General features: G+C 38.3%; 1 protein-coding gene across 1 annotated transcript; it reads left to right on the top strand.

Moving 5' to 3' along the window:
• Positions 1-920: 920 nt before the first annotated feature.
• EPHX4 (epoxide hydrolase 4) lies at positions 921-17,409 on the top strand. Its single transcript, XM_019474905.1, is given in 10 exon segments — positions 921-1,011; positions 1,102-1,121; positions 1,431-1,501; positions 1,503-1,554; positions 2,683-2,768; positions 6,272-6,429; positions 8,500-8,628; positions 10,714-10,817; positions 11,807-11,955; positions 16,483-17,409. Coding segments are annotated over 10 exon segments (1,095 nt in total). The 3' UTR covers positions 16,718-17,409.

Below are 17,409 nucleotides of genomic sequence, written 5' to 3'. Positions count from 1 at the left end.
GCCGGAGAGGCGCTCGTCGGCCCCGGGTCTCTGGCAACCCGCGTGGGGGTACGTGCCCCCTCGCTCCTCGCACCCTCCTCTGCCGTGCCCTCCCTGTTATTTACGGTTTGCCCGGGTGCACCTGGGAGCTCCTTTCGTGCATCAGGGGCGCAGGGAAAACGTGGAGCGAAGAGATGAGTCCCGTCTCTAAGGTTTGTGCGGTTAAAGCCACCAGCCAATTTTCACACTTGTCTCGGATCTCTACCTGTGACTTGCTCCTCCACCAAATGCTCTAAAAGAAGTTGCATTGGCTTGGTTTCTTTTGTAGTTACAGCTGAGCAAAGAATGCACTGCAAATTTTGTCGAGCGACACACCAGCCAATTTTCACACTTGTCTCGGATCTCTACCTGTGACTTGCTCCTCCACCAAATTCTAAAAGAAGTTGCATTGGCTTGGTTTCTTTTGTAGTTACAGCTGAGCAAAGATGCACTGCAATGCTCTAAAAGAAGTTGCATTGGCTTTGTTGCTTTTGTTGTTACAGCTGAGCAAAGAACGCACTGCAAATTTTGTCGAGCATTATTTTTAATAAAATGAGCACAAAGATCTCAGGTCTGAGGGATCTGTGCAAATGATTTTGTGCCGAGCAGTGCTAATATAAATTATTGAGCCTCCCAGTTTCTCATGATTTGCTTGGGGGTTTTTTCCTATCATTAGGCGGCACATGCATGCTATTTTACTCAAATGCCACGTTCTTTTTTTCCTATAGCACCAAGCAGTAAATGAATGGGTTGCTGGGGAAGTGAAGGGTGCGACAGCAATAAAAGAGCATTTGGAGGAAAATCGGATTGCTGTCGATACGATAGTCTATCGCTCATTTCAGGAAATACGAAACCCTCTTGCCGTTGGGTAACAGCAGGCTAAGGTGTTACTTTCCAAGCGCATGTATCCTACAGAGCTGTACAGATTTCAAGAAAGCAAAGAAAAAAGCGTGTTTCAGAAAAGATGGCAACATCCTATGTCTGTTTTGGGGGGCAGGAAAAAGGGGACAGAAAGGAGCAACTAAAAAGGTAGAGGATGGGCTTAGTTTGGGGCATGTGACGTTTAACCTGCTGCTGTACAAGTGGTGATTGTATTTGTATGGGTAAAGGGGATGTCCTTAAAAGCAATAAATAGATTAAAATTAAAACATTGAAGGTAAATCCCTAGAGGACACTAACTGAAAAAAGCAGAATGGAGGAGGGCTTACCCACTACTCACTAAATTGAGAAGAGAAACTGTGGAAGGAAACTGAGAAACTTCTACTTTTTTAAATATAAAAGGATCAAAGGCAGAGTGATACGGAGAATGATGAAGATGATGTAATGGCCCTAAGATTTACTAGGAAGAGATCATTAAGTACTTAGAAATGCATAGATGCTTTTACCTCTGGGGACTTTAATTTCATTGGCAGAGGAGAAATACCAGTGTAATCTTGGGCAGAACTGAGCAAAAAGTCCCTATTATAGCCATAGTGAGTATAAAAACCCCAGATGTTCCCTTTTCAGAGCCCTTTCAAGAATCGACGTAAGTTAATGGTTTTGTAGCTGATTAGTGATTTAGCAGTGCCAAGGTAGCTCAGAGAATCTGAAGCATCTCTGGCAGGAAAAACTTTTTCTATGCATTTGTGATCCTTGGCATGATATAAGCTCTTGATGTACAGCAAAGGCATGGGGTTTTTCTTCCCTCTTTAAAATAGCAGAGGCAGTGCAAGCTCTGACATTTGTTCAGGAGCTGCACAACCTTTCTTCCTGCAGTTTCCTTCACGTGACTTCTGAAGAGCGTGTTGTATTTTGTGAGCTAACTCTTTCCCAACGTCTGTATCCACTTCTGTGCCAGAATTCAGTAAACCCTCTAGGTCATAATCTCAGCGTATTTAAATTCTACTGGATTTGACCTTGAGTTAGTGTAAGCTTATTCAGCCTCTGCACTGCTAACAATAAGTAACTTGCCTGCTGGTAATTCTTAAAAGATCCATTTTCTTAAAAGGTACATCAGAAATAGTGACTATAGACAGGGCAGAAAGAAGATTATAACATTAAGGCTTTCTTTTCTGAAGCGAGACTGAAACCTTGAACAGTAAAAACGAGCAAAATCCACTTGCTTTCTAGTTACTTAATTTTGACTGCTTTTGGTTCTTAAGAATCCATGCAGCCCTTTATTGGGCCAAAATGCAGTGTGATGGGTTTAAATAGTTGCATCATCTTGCAAACTAACTGGAAGATTGAAAGTCCATTTAAAGTATACTGTGTCTCAATGCCTTTCCGTAAAGCACATGATTGGTGTCTGTGTGAAAGCAAGGTGCTAGCTTCGACAATAATCTGCATTTCCTAGCCACGGTGCCAGGCGGTGCTCTTTCAGAAAGATTGGCATGCTCATGGCTGAACTGGCACATAGTCAACGTAACCCGACGTGTATTAAAGACGGTGCTCCCTGGAAGAAGCTGTGGCGGCTGGGGTGGGATGCTCAGCATTGCCAGGGTGTAGCAGATACCTGATCCCAGAATCGCAGGAGACTTCAGCTTCAAAAACTGACAATTTAGTATTTTTTTTTCAGGGGTCATACGTTGTTTCTTAGAATATTGTCTGAAACCATAGTCATTCTCAAATCCTAGTATAGCAGCTCTGTGCAGCAATAAAAACTCACTTCTTTTTCTCTCATTTTAGGATTCAGGGTTAAGATTCCACTATGTGGCTGCTGGAGAAAGGGGTAAACCACTCATGCTGCTGCTTCATGGCTTTCCAGAATTCTGGTAAAACTCCCTACATGCTTTTCTTGTATAAAAGAGGCTGCTTAAGATACCTGAGAGTGATCATCTCAGCTTAAGTATCCCCAGCGTGATCCATTTTACGGATCTATGAATACTAACTAACGGCATGAAGTTTTAGCAGGGAACAAACCACTGAAACATTTTCTAACTGCAGCATCCACAAAAAATTCCTGCAGGCTGACGCAAACCAACCATCTTTTTTGCATTGTAAATCCATTTTTCCCTAAGTATGTACGCTTTTCTTCAAACTTTGGGAAGGAACTGCTCGTTTTTAATGAATTTCCTGTTTGGATAACATTTGTACTAATATGGCTACACTTATGAATTATAGCAGAGGGTGTTAAAATGAGGATTCATTATATGTTAAGTGCAATATGGATTGCTGCATTTATTAAAAATACTGTAATTTTTAACTGGGGGAGGGGAAGACGAGCTATGAGTTCTATAGGCTATTGCGCAGCCTAATTTCAGAACGGTACTCAGGGAAAAAGGTTCTATTATTAGTTCATCATAAGATGAATGATGAATCAAACCCAATCCTAAATGTTTGTTTAGAACAATGAAAAGCAGTCATATGTCTAATGATTTAACCAAATTGCTCGGGCTGTCATTGCCAGTCTTAACTAGTGAAGCATGGCTTACAGAACTTGCACCGAAAAAACAATAAGGCAGTAGTGGAAGTGGTGATGCCAGTAATTCAGCAAGTTAAACGATCCTTTTCCTTTCTAAACTCAGATGTGGAGCTAGGCTCCACTGTTGGAACTGTGATCTTTCAAGCTGGACTCAGGTCATACCATGATAAATTGACCCAGGTAAAACAGAGGTCAGTTCTCTTCCCTTAGCAATTTCCTATCGATACTAACGGTCTTGAGGATGGTGCTAGAAAGTCATTTATTTTAAGATAAATTTTCAAAGAAGTAGATTGTTCTAATAATAAATTGCTATCTAAAAGGATTAAAACTGTAAACTTTGATTAAACAGACATTTAGATAGGGGGGTTGCATATTCTATGCAAACGTGCATACCTTGCATAATGCATATTCTAACACAGTAAGACAGCTGAGACTACAGCTGATCTCCCCTACAGTGGGAATAATAACGGAAAAGTTAGCATTTTATATACATATTCTACTGAGATCTGGTATATTATTTTCAAAAAGCAGAAAGCCATTCTCACAGCTTAGAATGGCGAGTCATGCATTAAGTGACAGTTAATATATTGTATTATCTGACCATTTAAAAGGAATGAATGAGAAACTGTTATATAGGTCACTGGGACCACCAGTAGCATACTTTATATGTCTTCTTTTTAAAAAGAAGACTGTATGCCAATAGTCTATAAAATAGCCACGCTACCAATACTGATGTTGGTTTGTCAATTCAATCAGTGAAGATTTTTTTATGCAAGAACAGAGATCGTTCTGAGAGCACAAGATAAAATAATCACAATTTAAAAGATATTTAAAGCAGCAACAAATTTGTATCATTTGGCTAGCAAAAAAAAAAAACCCCAAACGGGTATGATTCACAGTGACAGTTCACAGTTGTAACAAATTGCCTTCAAATGTCTCAAGGTTATAAGTAGGACAAATATAGCCAGACAATACTGACCTTCGTGAGTGATTGAGACTGTCTGAAAATGAAAGATCACTTAAGAATATAATGCACCAGAGCCATTAAGTGCTTTAGATGTGTAAGAACTTGAAAATTAATACCAATGTTGTGGAAAGACAATAATAAAATATTTGAAATTGGGCATAATGTGTTGCGACAGCTGGGTACCTATAAGACTTGTGTGTGAGCTGCTAAATTTTGTACAAGCTGCCTTTCAGAAATAACGTGATCAGAAAGTCACAAAATAGTTTCCATTATTCAACCTTATGAAAATGAAAGCATTCACCAACATTTCCAAATTCTGCTTGCAAAGTAGTTGTCCAATAGTTACGTTTCATATGTGGTAAAAGGATTTCTTTGAATATAGAACCTACCCATTTGGTAGGTCAGACATTTGGTGATTGATGGACTGTCGTGAAAACAGAACATGAGGATGGCAAGTAGACATTTTCTGAAAACAAAAATAGTTTATTTATTTATTTATGGGCCTCGTTGTTTCTTCTTACCGAAGTATATAGGATAGCTACAACAGTTACCATGGTAAATTCAGCTTCCAAGTGATTGTATAATGCCTTTAAAAATTTCCTTCCTGGAGATCTCAGCTAAGTCTTGTATTTTGCATTTTATGGCACTGAAATGAAAAGGTTCTAACTGTTCTGTTTATATGAATACAAATTTCTAAAATTAATGAGTGTTACTGTAATATTACTTACGTTCAAAATCCTTAATAGGCTGGAGGCAAAGCTAAACTGGAAGAGCCAATGGTCTGATATAGACACTGTTTGAATTAAGGTAGAATTTTGCGCATCATTCTTACGATCGCTGATGATCCAAATGTTATATATCATTTATCTGAGACTGTTGAAACAAGAGCAGAAGTAAAAGCTAGCTCCTAGCACAGAGGGATGCAGCCATTATTATATATGCCTAGAAGGATCATGTTTTTCATGTATCTTTCTATTACAGTATAAGATGAGGCCATGTCTGTCTTGGTACTGGCTATTCTGAAATTTATTTGGTTTCAATAACAGTTGAAGGGCAGGTAGTTCTTGCAGGATGAGACCCACCATTTTCTTGTTATTTTTGCTTCATAACACACATCTAGTCACTACATACTATTGCAGAATGAGGAATAGCCCAGGCCTTTGCCCGAGTTCTTAATTTTGTGTGTCTCTTAATGTGTGTAATGTTATCACTCTTTTCCATAGAAACACAAGCAATTAAATACTTTGTGTAGTACCAACACATTGAGAGATTGTTCTGGAGCAATTCTGGTAGTATAGAGACACAGATGAAAGTGTACATAATATAAACCATATAAACTTCACCAAGTTCATTTGTTATTCATTGTATTTCTTTCTTTGGTTTATTTAGCATATGAATTATCTGACATTCCTTTTCTGGAAAAAAAAACCAACCCAAACTCCATGCCTTGAGGCACGTTTCCCTACTCCATCAAAATGTGTGTGTGAGCAAGCCAGGGAGAAGAGAAAGCTTTTCAGACCTTACTTTTTTGATGATACTACGGCTCCAAGGATAAAACAGAAGAGTCCTCTGTGTGCTCTGGTTTATGCCTGCTTCCTCTGCAGCAAAGGGACCGTGCCAGACTCCAGGAACCGTTGAAACACCCGGGCTCTGGCCATGCCCCCTTTCTGGCAGCTGCAGTTCCTTACTGGGGAATTCAAGAAGGGAGCACAAAACTACTATAGCCACAAAGGACCATCAGCGTACCACAGAAAGAAAAAAAGAATCTCGTTGCAAACAGAGCCATGCTAATTCACCCTTAACTATCTGGGAGCAAAAGCCTTGAGTGCATTGTGGTATCGTACTGCTTGACCTTATAACTCCAACTTTTTTTTCCCCTTTGTTAGGTATTCTTGGCGCCATCAATTGCGGGAATTTAAAAGCGAATATCGAGTGGTGGCCCTGGATTTGAGAGGTTATGGAGAGACAGATGCTCCTTCTCACAAAGAAAATTACAAGTTAGATTGCCTGATAACAGATATAAAGGATATTTTGGAATCTCTAGGTGCGTTAGTAGAAGACAAACTACTTGGCTCATAGATGACTTGATTTTCTGGGAAAAAAACCATAAAGATCTAGCATTGATTGTTTTTAAAACTGCATTCTCTGTAATATATACACATTACAGATATGTATAGATATAAATCTAAGGATACTCATATTTTATGGATTATTATCAATGAAAAAGGTTTGTTTTCTAATTATGATGTGTATGTCAGTATAAACAATATGTGAAGATGATTTTCCGTCGTGAGTTTAAAAAAAATCTTCCCTATGTGCTATGAAATCCAGCAGTACAAACCTATGGTCTTTTTCCCTAAGAAGGTCTTTGCTTACTCCTGACCATTGCACTTAGTGGATAATGTTCTGAATTAGAGTCTAATAGCACTTGCAGACCAAGGAATTTAAATCAGGTGACATTTTTCTTGCACAAACAAGATAGAATAAATATTGTGGGCTTTATAAAGATGATGACAGTACATCTGCTGTATTTAAAAAAAAAAACCAAAACCCAAACTCAAAATACTACTCCTGCACAGTAGTCAGTTCTCAAGAGCTGAATCACTCTGTCTTATACAACAGTGAGAAGAACAGAAGGGAGAGCAAGGGACACATTGCTCCCTGTGGCAAAAACACGGTGTAACGGTCTAGAGCTGAAGCGAGTCTGCAAAATTTGCCCTTCCAGTTCAGCATGAAGCGTAGCTGTTCTGGCAATAAATTGTAACACCTAGTGAAGGGTATTTCCCTTCCATACCAACAGGGAGACAAGGGATTAGACTGTCATTCTCTGAGTCATTTTTATTCCCTGAATACGGATAGTGAAACAACTTAACTGCATTTCACATGAAGAAATAGTAAAGCAGTAATTCCAGTTCTAAGGTTTGAATTTAGGATTTGCTTTGCTTGTGATGTTTGAATATTGTCAAAAGATAGGGCAGGCAGTCCCCACACTGTGTTTACGTTTTCCAACCTTTGCTGGTTGGGTTCATCTCCATGGTAATGCCATGGTTATGCTTGAGAAGTGCTCTCATAATTCAATTTCATAGGGATTTAAAAATTTTTGGAAAAAGTATTTCTGAGGCTTGTTACCTTTGTTTGTTCTAACCCTAAGTTAAATTCTTTTGGAGAACTTGATTATATCAAAAGCGCTCCAAAAGATTTCTATTCAAGAGGGGTTATAAGGTGCTTTGACAGCTGTGTTCAAATTTATGTCAGAATTCTAAACAGTTTGGCTTTTATATGTTTCATTTGTAGTGTGTGTGCTCAGCATTACAATCCTCAATGAGGAGGATGATGGTATCTGACACTATCGTATGTATTCCAGCAGTGGTTGAAGGAGGAATGGTTAGGCTTTCAAAAACGCAGTCATGATTTTTCACCCCCCTTTAATTACTGTTAAATTACCATTTTTATCGATGGAAGAATACGTACGCGAATGCCAAGAACTTTAGAAATCACCATCAGAACAGCATATGGAGAAAAGCTACAGGCCTACTAAGTATATAAATGTGTGTATTTATGTGTGTGTATATATATGCTAAATATATATGGCCATCAAGTATAACGCCCACTTTTTGCATAAAGATGATGTTCAGTACTTAGATAAGCTCCCATATTCAGAGAAATTCATAAGGATTAGTTTTGTTCAGGAGGGGCTCAGGAGGTTGCTCGGTCTTTCTGTCTGCGGTTTCAAACTCCAAACTCCCTAAACATGACAAATGTACGTGCATTATAATGACTGCAAGTTGAATTGTGTATCTGACCCTACACTGGCTGAGATGTGAACAGGGTGGCCATTTGGATACCGAGTGACTTTAGTTTGACATTGAGGTGGTATAGTTAAAGTGTAATTGAAGTCCAATTAAATGATTTTAATTATTTGTTAATTTTTTAACTATAATAGTGCATTACTTTTTCCGGCCATTAGTAATGGAAGCAGTGCAGTATTAAGCAGGTACATTAATAAACGTGCTGGACCACCTATTTTGCCCGGTAATGATTTTATTGTATGTGATAATTTGTACGGATACAAATTCCACTGAAATAAAAGCACAATTTTGTGTTTATGTGGTAGGATACAACAAGTGTGTGTTGGTCGGCCATGACTGGGGAGGAATGATCGCTTGGTTAGTGGCTATATGCTACCCTGAAATGGTGACTAAGCTGATTGTCGTTAATTTCCCTCATCCTTCTGTGTTTACAGGTGAGTTTTATAGTGGTCTTTATTAAGCCAGAGTATCTGTATTTTCATTAAGATTGTGTTTGCTTTGAGGTTGCTAAAGAAGAACCAACTACTTGCCCCTTTAGATGTTCAGTAGAGAAGTTGCCAGTACTCGGTGCCTCTCACAATCTGGACTGTTGTTTTATGAAGCAGTAAGGTATCAAGTATTTGACTTTTCGAAATAATTTATTGTAGGAAGTGGGAGTGCTTGCAACCAAACTTACTGATGTTTTTCTTAATCCTTGAAGGTCTGCAAACATAATTTCCATATACATGAGTCTGTTTTGTACCACTTTGGCAGGATAAAATTCCCTGAACAGGGGTGTACATTGCATTGCACTTAGGTTAAGGCCTCGCTGCATTATTAAATCTGCATAACACAGCCTTTGTATAAATGTGAATCAGACATTAGAATTTAATCCTGACTTAGGTGACAAGCGACAGTTTGTGATTGTGTCTTGTACAATATTAATTGGAACGACAGCCTTTCCAGGCTACTTACTAGAGGCTCAGGAATGTACTAGTAGCGAGCTGAAACAAGGATTGAGGTGCGCTAGCAAAGTTTGTTGTGTGACAGGCTTTGAGCTTGTCTACTACCCAGAATTATAAAACATTTCATAGGGGTTAGGTCAACATTCAGTAATTAAAATGAAAGTAGTATCTCACTAATTTCCATTTCTTCAATTGCTGATCTTTTACCCTATTTCCATTTAAAAAGTCACCCCATTTCCCCAGAAATAGTTAAGAATATTCAGTGCAACTTTAATTTTCATTTCAGTTGAATGTAAGTCTGACCTTACACCACCGTGGAATCAGAACCATTCACACGTTGTTCTCACGGTGTTCTTGGGCACCTTTCTTAAGATACTAAGGAACATTTTGCCAGGTAGTTAAGCCTCACTTACCCAAGGAAAGGTCTGTTCACCACCACCTGAGCAAGCAGGAGCTTTTTGCAGTATTTTCACTGAGAGCAGGAGCCAGGCTGTATAGAAGACAAATACATTTTATTGTAGTATTTCTTAGTATTTGTTTGCGCATTTGTTAAAGTACAAAATCTGTTCTGTAGCTTGATAAAGTCTCCCTGGATCAACTTTGTTCTACTGTGGATTAAATGAAAATACACAGTTTATAAATTGTGCAGAAAAGTAAAGTGAGCAGTGATGATGATGGTCCATCAAGGAAAAAATATAATGGCTGATGCAATTTAAGAATGTATAAGATATGAAAGCTTAGAAGATAGCTGACACTTCAGTTTACTTTGTTTTAAACTCCCATTTTTATTCACTGTCAGAATTAATATTTCAGAGATTACCTCCTGTGTTGGGAGTGCAATTTTGCCTTCCTAAATTTGCATCTGTAAAGGATAGGTTCTAGACTTCCTAGTACCTGCATACATTCTGTGGTTGCTTCGAGGAAGTTAGATACTTGAATGTCAGTGTTGGCTCTTGCAACTCATTGGAGACGCAAAATTACTTCTTAAAAAAAAAAAAAAGACGACTTAATGCAAATTTGGCTATATCATTTTCTTTTGTTATATATGCTCCAATGTCTTTAAAAAGTGATGCTATGTAATCTTGATTACGGTTCTTGAAATGGCCAAGAAGGCAACTGTTAGAAAAATTTTGTACTTTCGTGAACAGGATTGACGCTGTCTTTAGAATGTGAGCGGATTATCATCTACAGATTTCTGTGCATCACATCTTTGATGAGAGAAATACTTAAAGACTTGTATTTATGCCTCTTATTCCACAGCTGAAAAAAAATGCTTTGGACTAGCTACACAAATAGATCTCAATCATGTGACTAAACTCTCCAATGTCACTGCCCTCACCTAATCCTTGGCAGGCTTCTGGTTTGCTGACTGTTTCTATTAACACATATAAAAGAAGTATGTTTTAATGGCCACATCATATACTTACTCCTGAAACAATAATCATCTTTTGTCACATAGCATGCTCTAACGTAGTATTTTTAAAACATTCCTTTAAGTTTAAAAAATAGTAATATTAACAGTAATTTTGTTTGTCATCAGTTTCCATTTTTAATTCATGGGCATTTTTGTTTCAGAATACATTCTACGACATCCATCACAATTGATTAAATCTGGTTACTACTTCTTTTTCCAAATGCCATGGTTTCCTGAATTCATGTTTACAGTAAATGATTTCAAGGTGAGCAAAATGAGTGCTCTTGTTTATATATTTAACTGTGAGTGATGGAAGAATTGCCACCTACGTTGATCCCTTCTGGTGTAGTTATAATTACTGGAAAAAATACGGAGCTTTCTGATTATTCTTCGTAAGCTTTATATATTTTATAAAGTAGGGTATAAGTACATAGAGTCTCTGAGATTAACTCTTGCTTTTGCATTTCTGGGCGGCGTTCAGGTACATACTTTTGACCTCCAGCACTACAGTGCATTACTCCACCTAGACAGTCAGCTGGTTTTATTTGTGCCCGTGCCAGCGGGACACATTTGGTGCCTGGGGAACTCCTGCTGACTTATCTGAAGCTCCTGCGTGCAGTGGGACATCCTCTTATCTCTCAGAGCCTGCTACAGGGCAGGCAGCCTGGGAGTCTGGGCATCAGATTCAGCCAGGTGATTAATTCTGCCTGAGGAACCAACAAGGGCAACACCTTGTGTAACCTTAAAAAATAAGTACGAGCATATAGGGGCAACACCTTGTGTAACCTTAAAAAATAGGTATGAGTATATAAAGGGAAAAAGCAGCTGCAGGCATGCATCCTCCTACATGCACGCAGCCCAGCGCAGAGCTCCCAGTGCTGCACGCCCACAGGGCACAGCAAGCTGGGGAGGTCCTGAGTCGTTCTCCCTCCCACCCTGTCAGCTGCTGGGGTCCATCCCAAAGAGAAGTATGTGCCTGCGGCGCTTGCCTTTGCCCGTCACAGGTGGCAGGTCAGGGTGCAGAACTGAGTAACTTGGTAATACTGGTATTTGCCTGTACTTGATTACTCTGAAGTTGTATCAGAAATAAGCTTACCGTGTGCTTTACACATAGCTCTCTAAAAAGGCATTTAAACCGTTCATTTTACTCTAAACAATGTATAAATAGATTTTAGAAAGATGTGTCCTGTTGAAGCAGAGAAATCACATTTTTTAGCTATCTTATGTGGTGGCTTTTTATTCTTCCTTTTTTAGGTTCTGAAAAGTTTATTTACCAGCCAGGCCACAGGAATTGGAAGGAAAGGCTGCAGATTAACAGCAGAGGATATTGAAGCTTATCTCTATGTCTTTTCACAACCTGGAGCGTTAACTGGACCCATTAATCATTACAGAAATATTTTCAGGTGAGTGTTAACAGTCTGAAACAAGGTAAAATATTCTAGGGACCCCTGGAGGCCAAAAATGTTATTGCATCTTCTGCCGCTAAAGTAGAAGGAAAAAACGCAAATCTGTTTCTAAAGTCTCAACAGATGCGTTCAGTGTCAAGCAGTGTGATGCAGGGCGAATTGCGTGAGAAAGCCACGCAAAACAGTGACGCAACCAGAGTGCAGATAAGGAAAATCTTTCTTTCAAAAATCTAATAAAGCAAAAACCCTTCCTCATTCACAGAACCCGTGGCAATCACAAAAATCCACCTCCAAATAATACTTACAAAATTAACATCAATTAATTGTTTGCATTACAGTTCATATTATCTAATAATAAGCTCTATGAAGAGCTTACTATCTAGTAGTTTTATCTAATAATATGGCGTCCAAGTAAGTTACCCTCACTTGTAAGCTTACGAAACCATGTCTGACTTTAATTTTATTGTGTTTGGGCTGTTTTGTTTTTTTTTTTTTTAAGAAGTGGGGTAGGGTTTTTTTTGCAACTAAGCCCAAAACTAACCCTAACTTGGTTTTTTTTTTTGTTCCTGCACTGGTCTCATCAGACTCACTGGCAGCAGTAAGCATGTATAGCAGGGAGCATGCATAGACTAAAACTGAGACATAGTATCCTCAATAGGAAATATTTTTGCAAGCTTAATATTTATTTTATTTTCTCCAGCAGTTTTCTAGTGGTTTTAACTTTCCTGGAAGGAGTTGGCTTGGCCTTAGAGACTGACGCCCCCTTTTTATCTACCAAGAACTTAACAGGGCCAGAAGGTCTTGAACTCTGCATATGCTCTGCTTACGACTTGTAGCCCTAACTTGAAGGACTATACCAAGAAGAGTGGGATTGAACTCTTTTTTTTCCCTTACCACCTCCAGTCTTCAACAGTGCTAAATCTCCTGCATGTTTCTCTGACACAGGACCTGCTTCCCAATATTCTTTAAAAATTACAATTCTTTTCCTTCCCTAAACTCAGACAGTCGATTTTTTTAAGTGGCCTAACTTTTCATTTTCCCTGGTCCAAATTTAGTGCCACCTTTACTGCTCTTTCTGTGCCTTCCATGCTGTCGCTGTCAGCAGAGCAGTCAGCAGGGACATACTGGGAGGAAAACGGGGATCTGAGCTAGGTTGCTGTCTTGTACAGGCTAAGAGACAAAACTGGAACGAGAAAGTAGAGAGGTGGTATATTTTCTTCTAAACAAGATAACACCAAGCACAGACACCAACGGGGAATAAATGAGATGGCTGTGCTGGTAACAGTATACTTAATTTAAAGCTGTGCAGAGAGTGGTGATGACATCAGCTGGGATGTCCAAGGGCAATGGGGAGCTGTGCGGCTGCACGGCGGCTCCCTGGCCCTGCGACTGCACTGCAGGAGCCCCCAGGGTAGGGCTAATGAGGAGCTGGAGAGGCATGGGCGCCCTGAGCCTTGTTCGTTACGTGTGCCACAGCGCCTCGCATCAGTGAGTGTGCACATTAACCAGATGCTTCTCTGACAATAACAGTGAAATGTCTGTGATAGCTGATAGCTGAATTGCTCTGGGATTCAGATGAGATGAATGTAGGAGTTGCATATGTTTAAACTATTGTTTCAGGCCTTTTCAGGCTCAAAAAAAGGCCTAGTATCAGTTACTAATCAGAAGGTATTTTCACAGCTCTTCATTCCTCTGTGTGTGTGCGTGTATGTTTGTGCATTGTTTGCTTTTTCACAGCTCTTCATTCCTCTGTGTGTGTGTATGTTTGCGCATTGTTTGCTTCATTTTTCTAGTGAAAGTATACCTGTACTGAACTCAGAGAATATTATGATAGGTGCTATCAGCCACAGTGCATCAGGCTTTGGACTGGAAGGAAAAGATTGGTCTTCAGCTCATTCAGTTCTTGCCACCAGTTCTGATGGTCGCACCTTATGGGATGGGAATCATTAAATATTAAAACTGGATTGAAATTTTCACTTCCTCTCATATAAGCCATTAAGCAGCACTTAGATGCTAATGACTTGTATTCACCATAACTCCCAGTGGGCTGGCACTGGTGACCTACATGTTAAAGGTTTCCAACTCATTACTATCCACCTGGAGTTTCATTCTTCAGAGCTTAATTTTTCTGGAAAGTTATTTCCAAAGAGACGATTGAAATCACCTGCTTCCATCCATCACCAACACATCCTTGTATAAATAGCACGGCAGTCATTCCCTTCACTATACTTTAGATACAAAGACTTTTGGAATAAAAATCATAAAGCTTTTTGTATCATGCTTGGTTAAGAGAGATAGGTAAGCAGTTGAAGCTTGACTTTCTCCTGATATGCCATTTTGTTAGAAAATGGGACCACTTCTCTTATAGCAGTTAAGTACTTCAGTATTTGTTTACAGAAAAACTGCTGGTCAACTAACAGTGCTGTATGAAGGTTTGAGCCTGTTTTTCAAAGACTTAAACTTCACAAGTGGAACTTCCCTTTCTAAATGTGAAATCTGCGCATTAATCCTTGTTAAAGGAGATTTCTAGAAACTTCAGGCATGATATAATGTGCCATATTCCAGACTGAAAAGAAATATAGTGTAGCTCATAGGCAATGAAAAATGACAGGTTGTTTATCTATGCAGTGTGTGTAAAAAGCCCAGTAGAGTTTTCCTAAGTGAGGCTACAAATCTTGTATGGCACTTAGCCACAAAAGAATAATAGTAAACCCTAGAGTAGTGAAAAAATACACATATAAATAGCGAAGAGATCCAGGATACTGCATTTCAAATGTAAAGACGTTAGTTTAAACGCACTGAATCAGATCATCAGACTATCAATTTTTAAAACCGGTACTATGAATAAGCTATGGTTCAGTGGGTTAGGTCAGTTTGTTTGAAAAATGAGATTTTAAATCCACTGCTACAAAAGCCATTTTAAGAATTTTCCTAATTCATCGATCAAAATGAAATTATTATTTAAAGTGACCTTTTATTAATATTTCTTGACATTATTTATAAGTTGAGAGGAGGAATGTCTTCAAAGTCTCCGTTTCTTTGTCTTATCTTAAACTAACACATGCCGTCTTCTTTGTCTTTCCCTTTTTACAGAGCATAGTCTCTTAACTAACTCCTAAGTTTCAACCTAGCACTTAAGTTTGTCATAAAGGTTTGTTCAGAAAATCTTCTTTATAGATTACTGGTTTAAAATAATAATGTTTGCACATTAGTATAATAAAGATTTGTATCTGATCAGGTGGAATCTGTTTTGAATTGTCACAAGCTAGTCTGTTACAATATGTGGCTAAGATGAAGCAATTCAAGCATAAATTAGATAAATTTTTCAGCATCTCTGAAATAGATGAGCTGGAATAAATTCTGGTGGCTTAATACAGTTTATGTTGAAATAGTCTTTCATTTCTAGCTACCTGTATCTTTCCTAATGTCTACCTTTAATGTGAGGAAATATTTATAAAATATTCCATTTAAAATAATTGTATTAAGAAAAAATAATAAGTTTTTACTGAAAGTTTAAATAGGTCATTGTGGTGGTATAATTTTTATTAACGTTTTACTTTCTAAGGGCTTTTCTTTAAAGTATCAGTAAAATGTCTTATAATGTATTTATCTTCAAACGCTTTCTAGTCTGCCAGAGCTCTGGGTTGTGATGTTGCAGTTTTAAAGAGATTATGGCTCCATGAAAGGCAAATTTTTAAGGAGCAGTTTTCTTTCACTGCGTACAGATGTAGGTGTGTAAGTCCAAGGCCTTCAAAAACATACTGTAGCCCTTTGTAAAGGGAACTCTGACGCACTTTGAATGTTAGCATGAATTTCAGACGAGTGAATGTAACTGACTTCAGTTCAGCATTTCAGACATCAATGTTCTATAGAATATCTTTTTCTACAGATATTTTTGTTTCTAGCTGGTACTACATGATGTTTAATTTTGAGTAGGTCTGAAACAATCTAGCTGGTATCTTCCATAGTGTCCAAAAATGGCAGCCTGCCATTTCCCAGACAACCATTTTTGTCAAGGCAGTTTGGCTACTCGGGTAGCTAGATGCCTTGAACACCGTCGTCTAAACATGATTCAAAGCGATATATTTCATTAAAACCTGCCTGCAGTAAAAAAATGCAGGTTCAGAAACTTGCCATGGCATTCATCAACCAAGGGAAAGCCACTGACCTACAAAATTCTGGCCGTGTTGTTCCACATTCCCTTTTACAGAGATCATGGGGCTCCCGAGCTGTGCACCATGCCAAAGCATCATTCATGTTGCAAAAATAAGACCTCTGTTGCAATCAACTGCTGATTACAGACATGTTACAGGAAAAGTATCTTCTAACAATTTTACCATCCTTAGAAACAGTTAAAGGACTTCGAGTCACAGGCGTGTTTTCTTGGTAGTGTAGAAGATATCTTGGAACCTAGAAAGCTTGCAATGAGATTCACTGTGTTGATTTCAAAAGCTAAGTTGACTGAAATCTGTTTTGGTGATTTTTGTAAAAAAAAGACCTAACTAAGTGTGTTTTATTTTAAAGCTGCCTGCCTCTGCAGCACCATGAAGTCATCATGCCAACCCTGCTGTTATGGGGAGAAAGAGATGCGTTTATGGAAGTTGAGATGGCAGAAATTACACGGATTTATGTTAAAAATCATTTCAGATTAACTATTTTGTCTGAAGCCAGTCATTGGCTCCAGCAGGATCAACCTGACATAGTGAACAAGTTGATATGGACCTTTCTAAAGGAAGAGACAACAAGAAAAAGAGAATGACTGGTTGTACATGTTTTAAGGGGTCTACATAAAAGCTCTTCAGATTTAAAAACTAATTGTTATCAGGGCCATCTTTCCAGCCTGCCTTCTATTTTGAGCTCTGTTAGAGAAAAGTGTTTTCAATGTACTGTACATTTGGACACCAGTGTTACTGCTAAAAGAAGAAGTGAGTATGAGAATATATGATACCAATGTTGATTTTACCTGTATACTTGTATTTTGCACATAAAAACACCTGCCTTAAGATATATATGTATTTGTACAGAAAGAAAATCATGGAAAGTTGCTTGATTTTGTTTTCTCCCTTGCTTTACAGTTTTAATGTGTGGTGCCTTTTACAAATTTATAATGAAACAATAGAGTGGTGCCATACTGAAGGAAGTCATGAGTTTTCATTCTAGAGTCACCTGAATTTTTTTAATGTATTTTACCATTAAACAGTAACTAACTCTTTTTATTATCTATATTTTAGCATACTGAATGATTGAAAAATTTCTGGGCACATTTCTAGTCTTTAAGTGAATAATGATCTTGTTGTATTGTTGAATGCAGCTGCTTTGTGCGATGTGTTTTTCTTTCTTGACTAAAAAATGGGAAACCTGTACACTCAACATGTCTGAACAAGAAGAATGGAAAATTAAGATATAACATGTATCAAATCCACCTCTGTCTAATAAAATGCAACTTACACT

The sequence above is a fragment of the Aptenodytes forsteri genome, unplaced genomic scaffold (assembly GCF_000699145.1).
Source record: "Aptenodytes forsteri isolate BGI_AS27 unplaced genomic scaffold, ASM69914v1 Scaffold237, whole genome shotgun sequence".
NCBI classification, from domain to species: domain Eukaryota; kingdom Metazoa; phylum Chordata; class Aves; order Sphenisciformes; family Spheniscidae; genus Aptenodytes; species Aptenodytes forsteri.
This window is presented reverse-complemented; position numbering and strand designations above follow the sequence as displayed.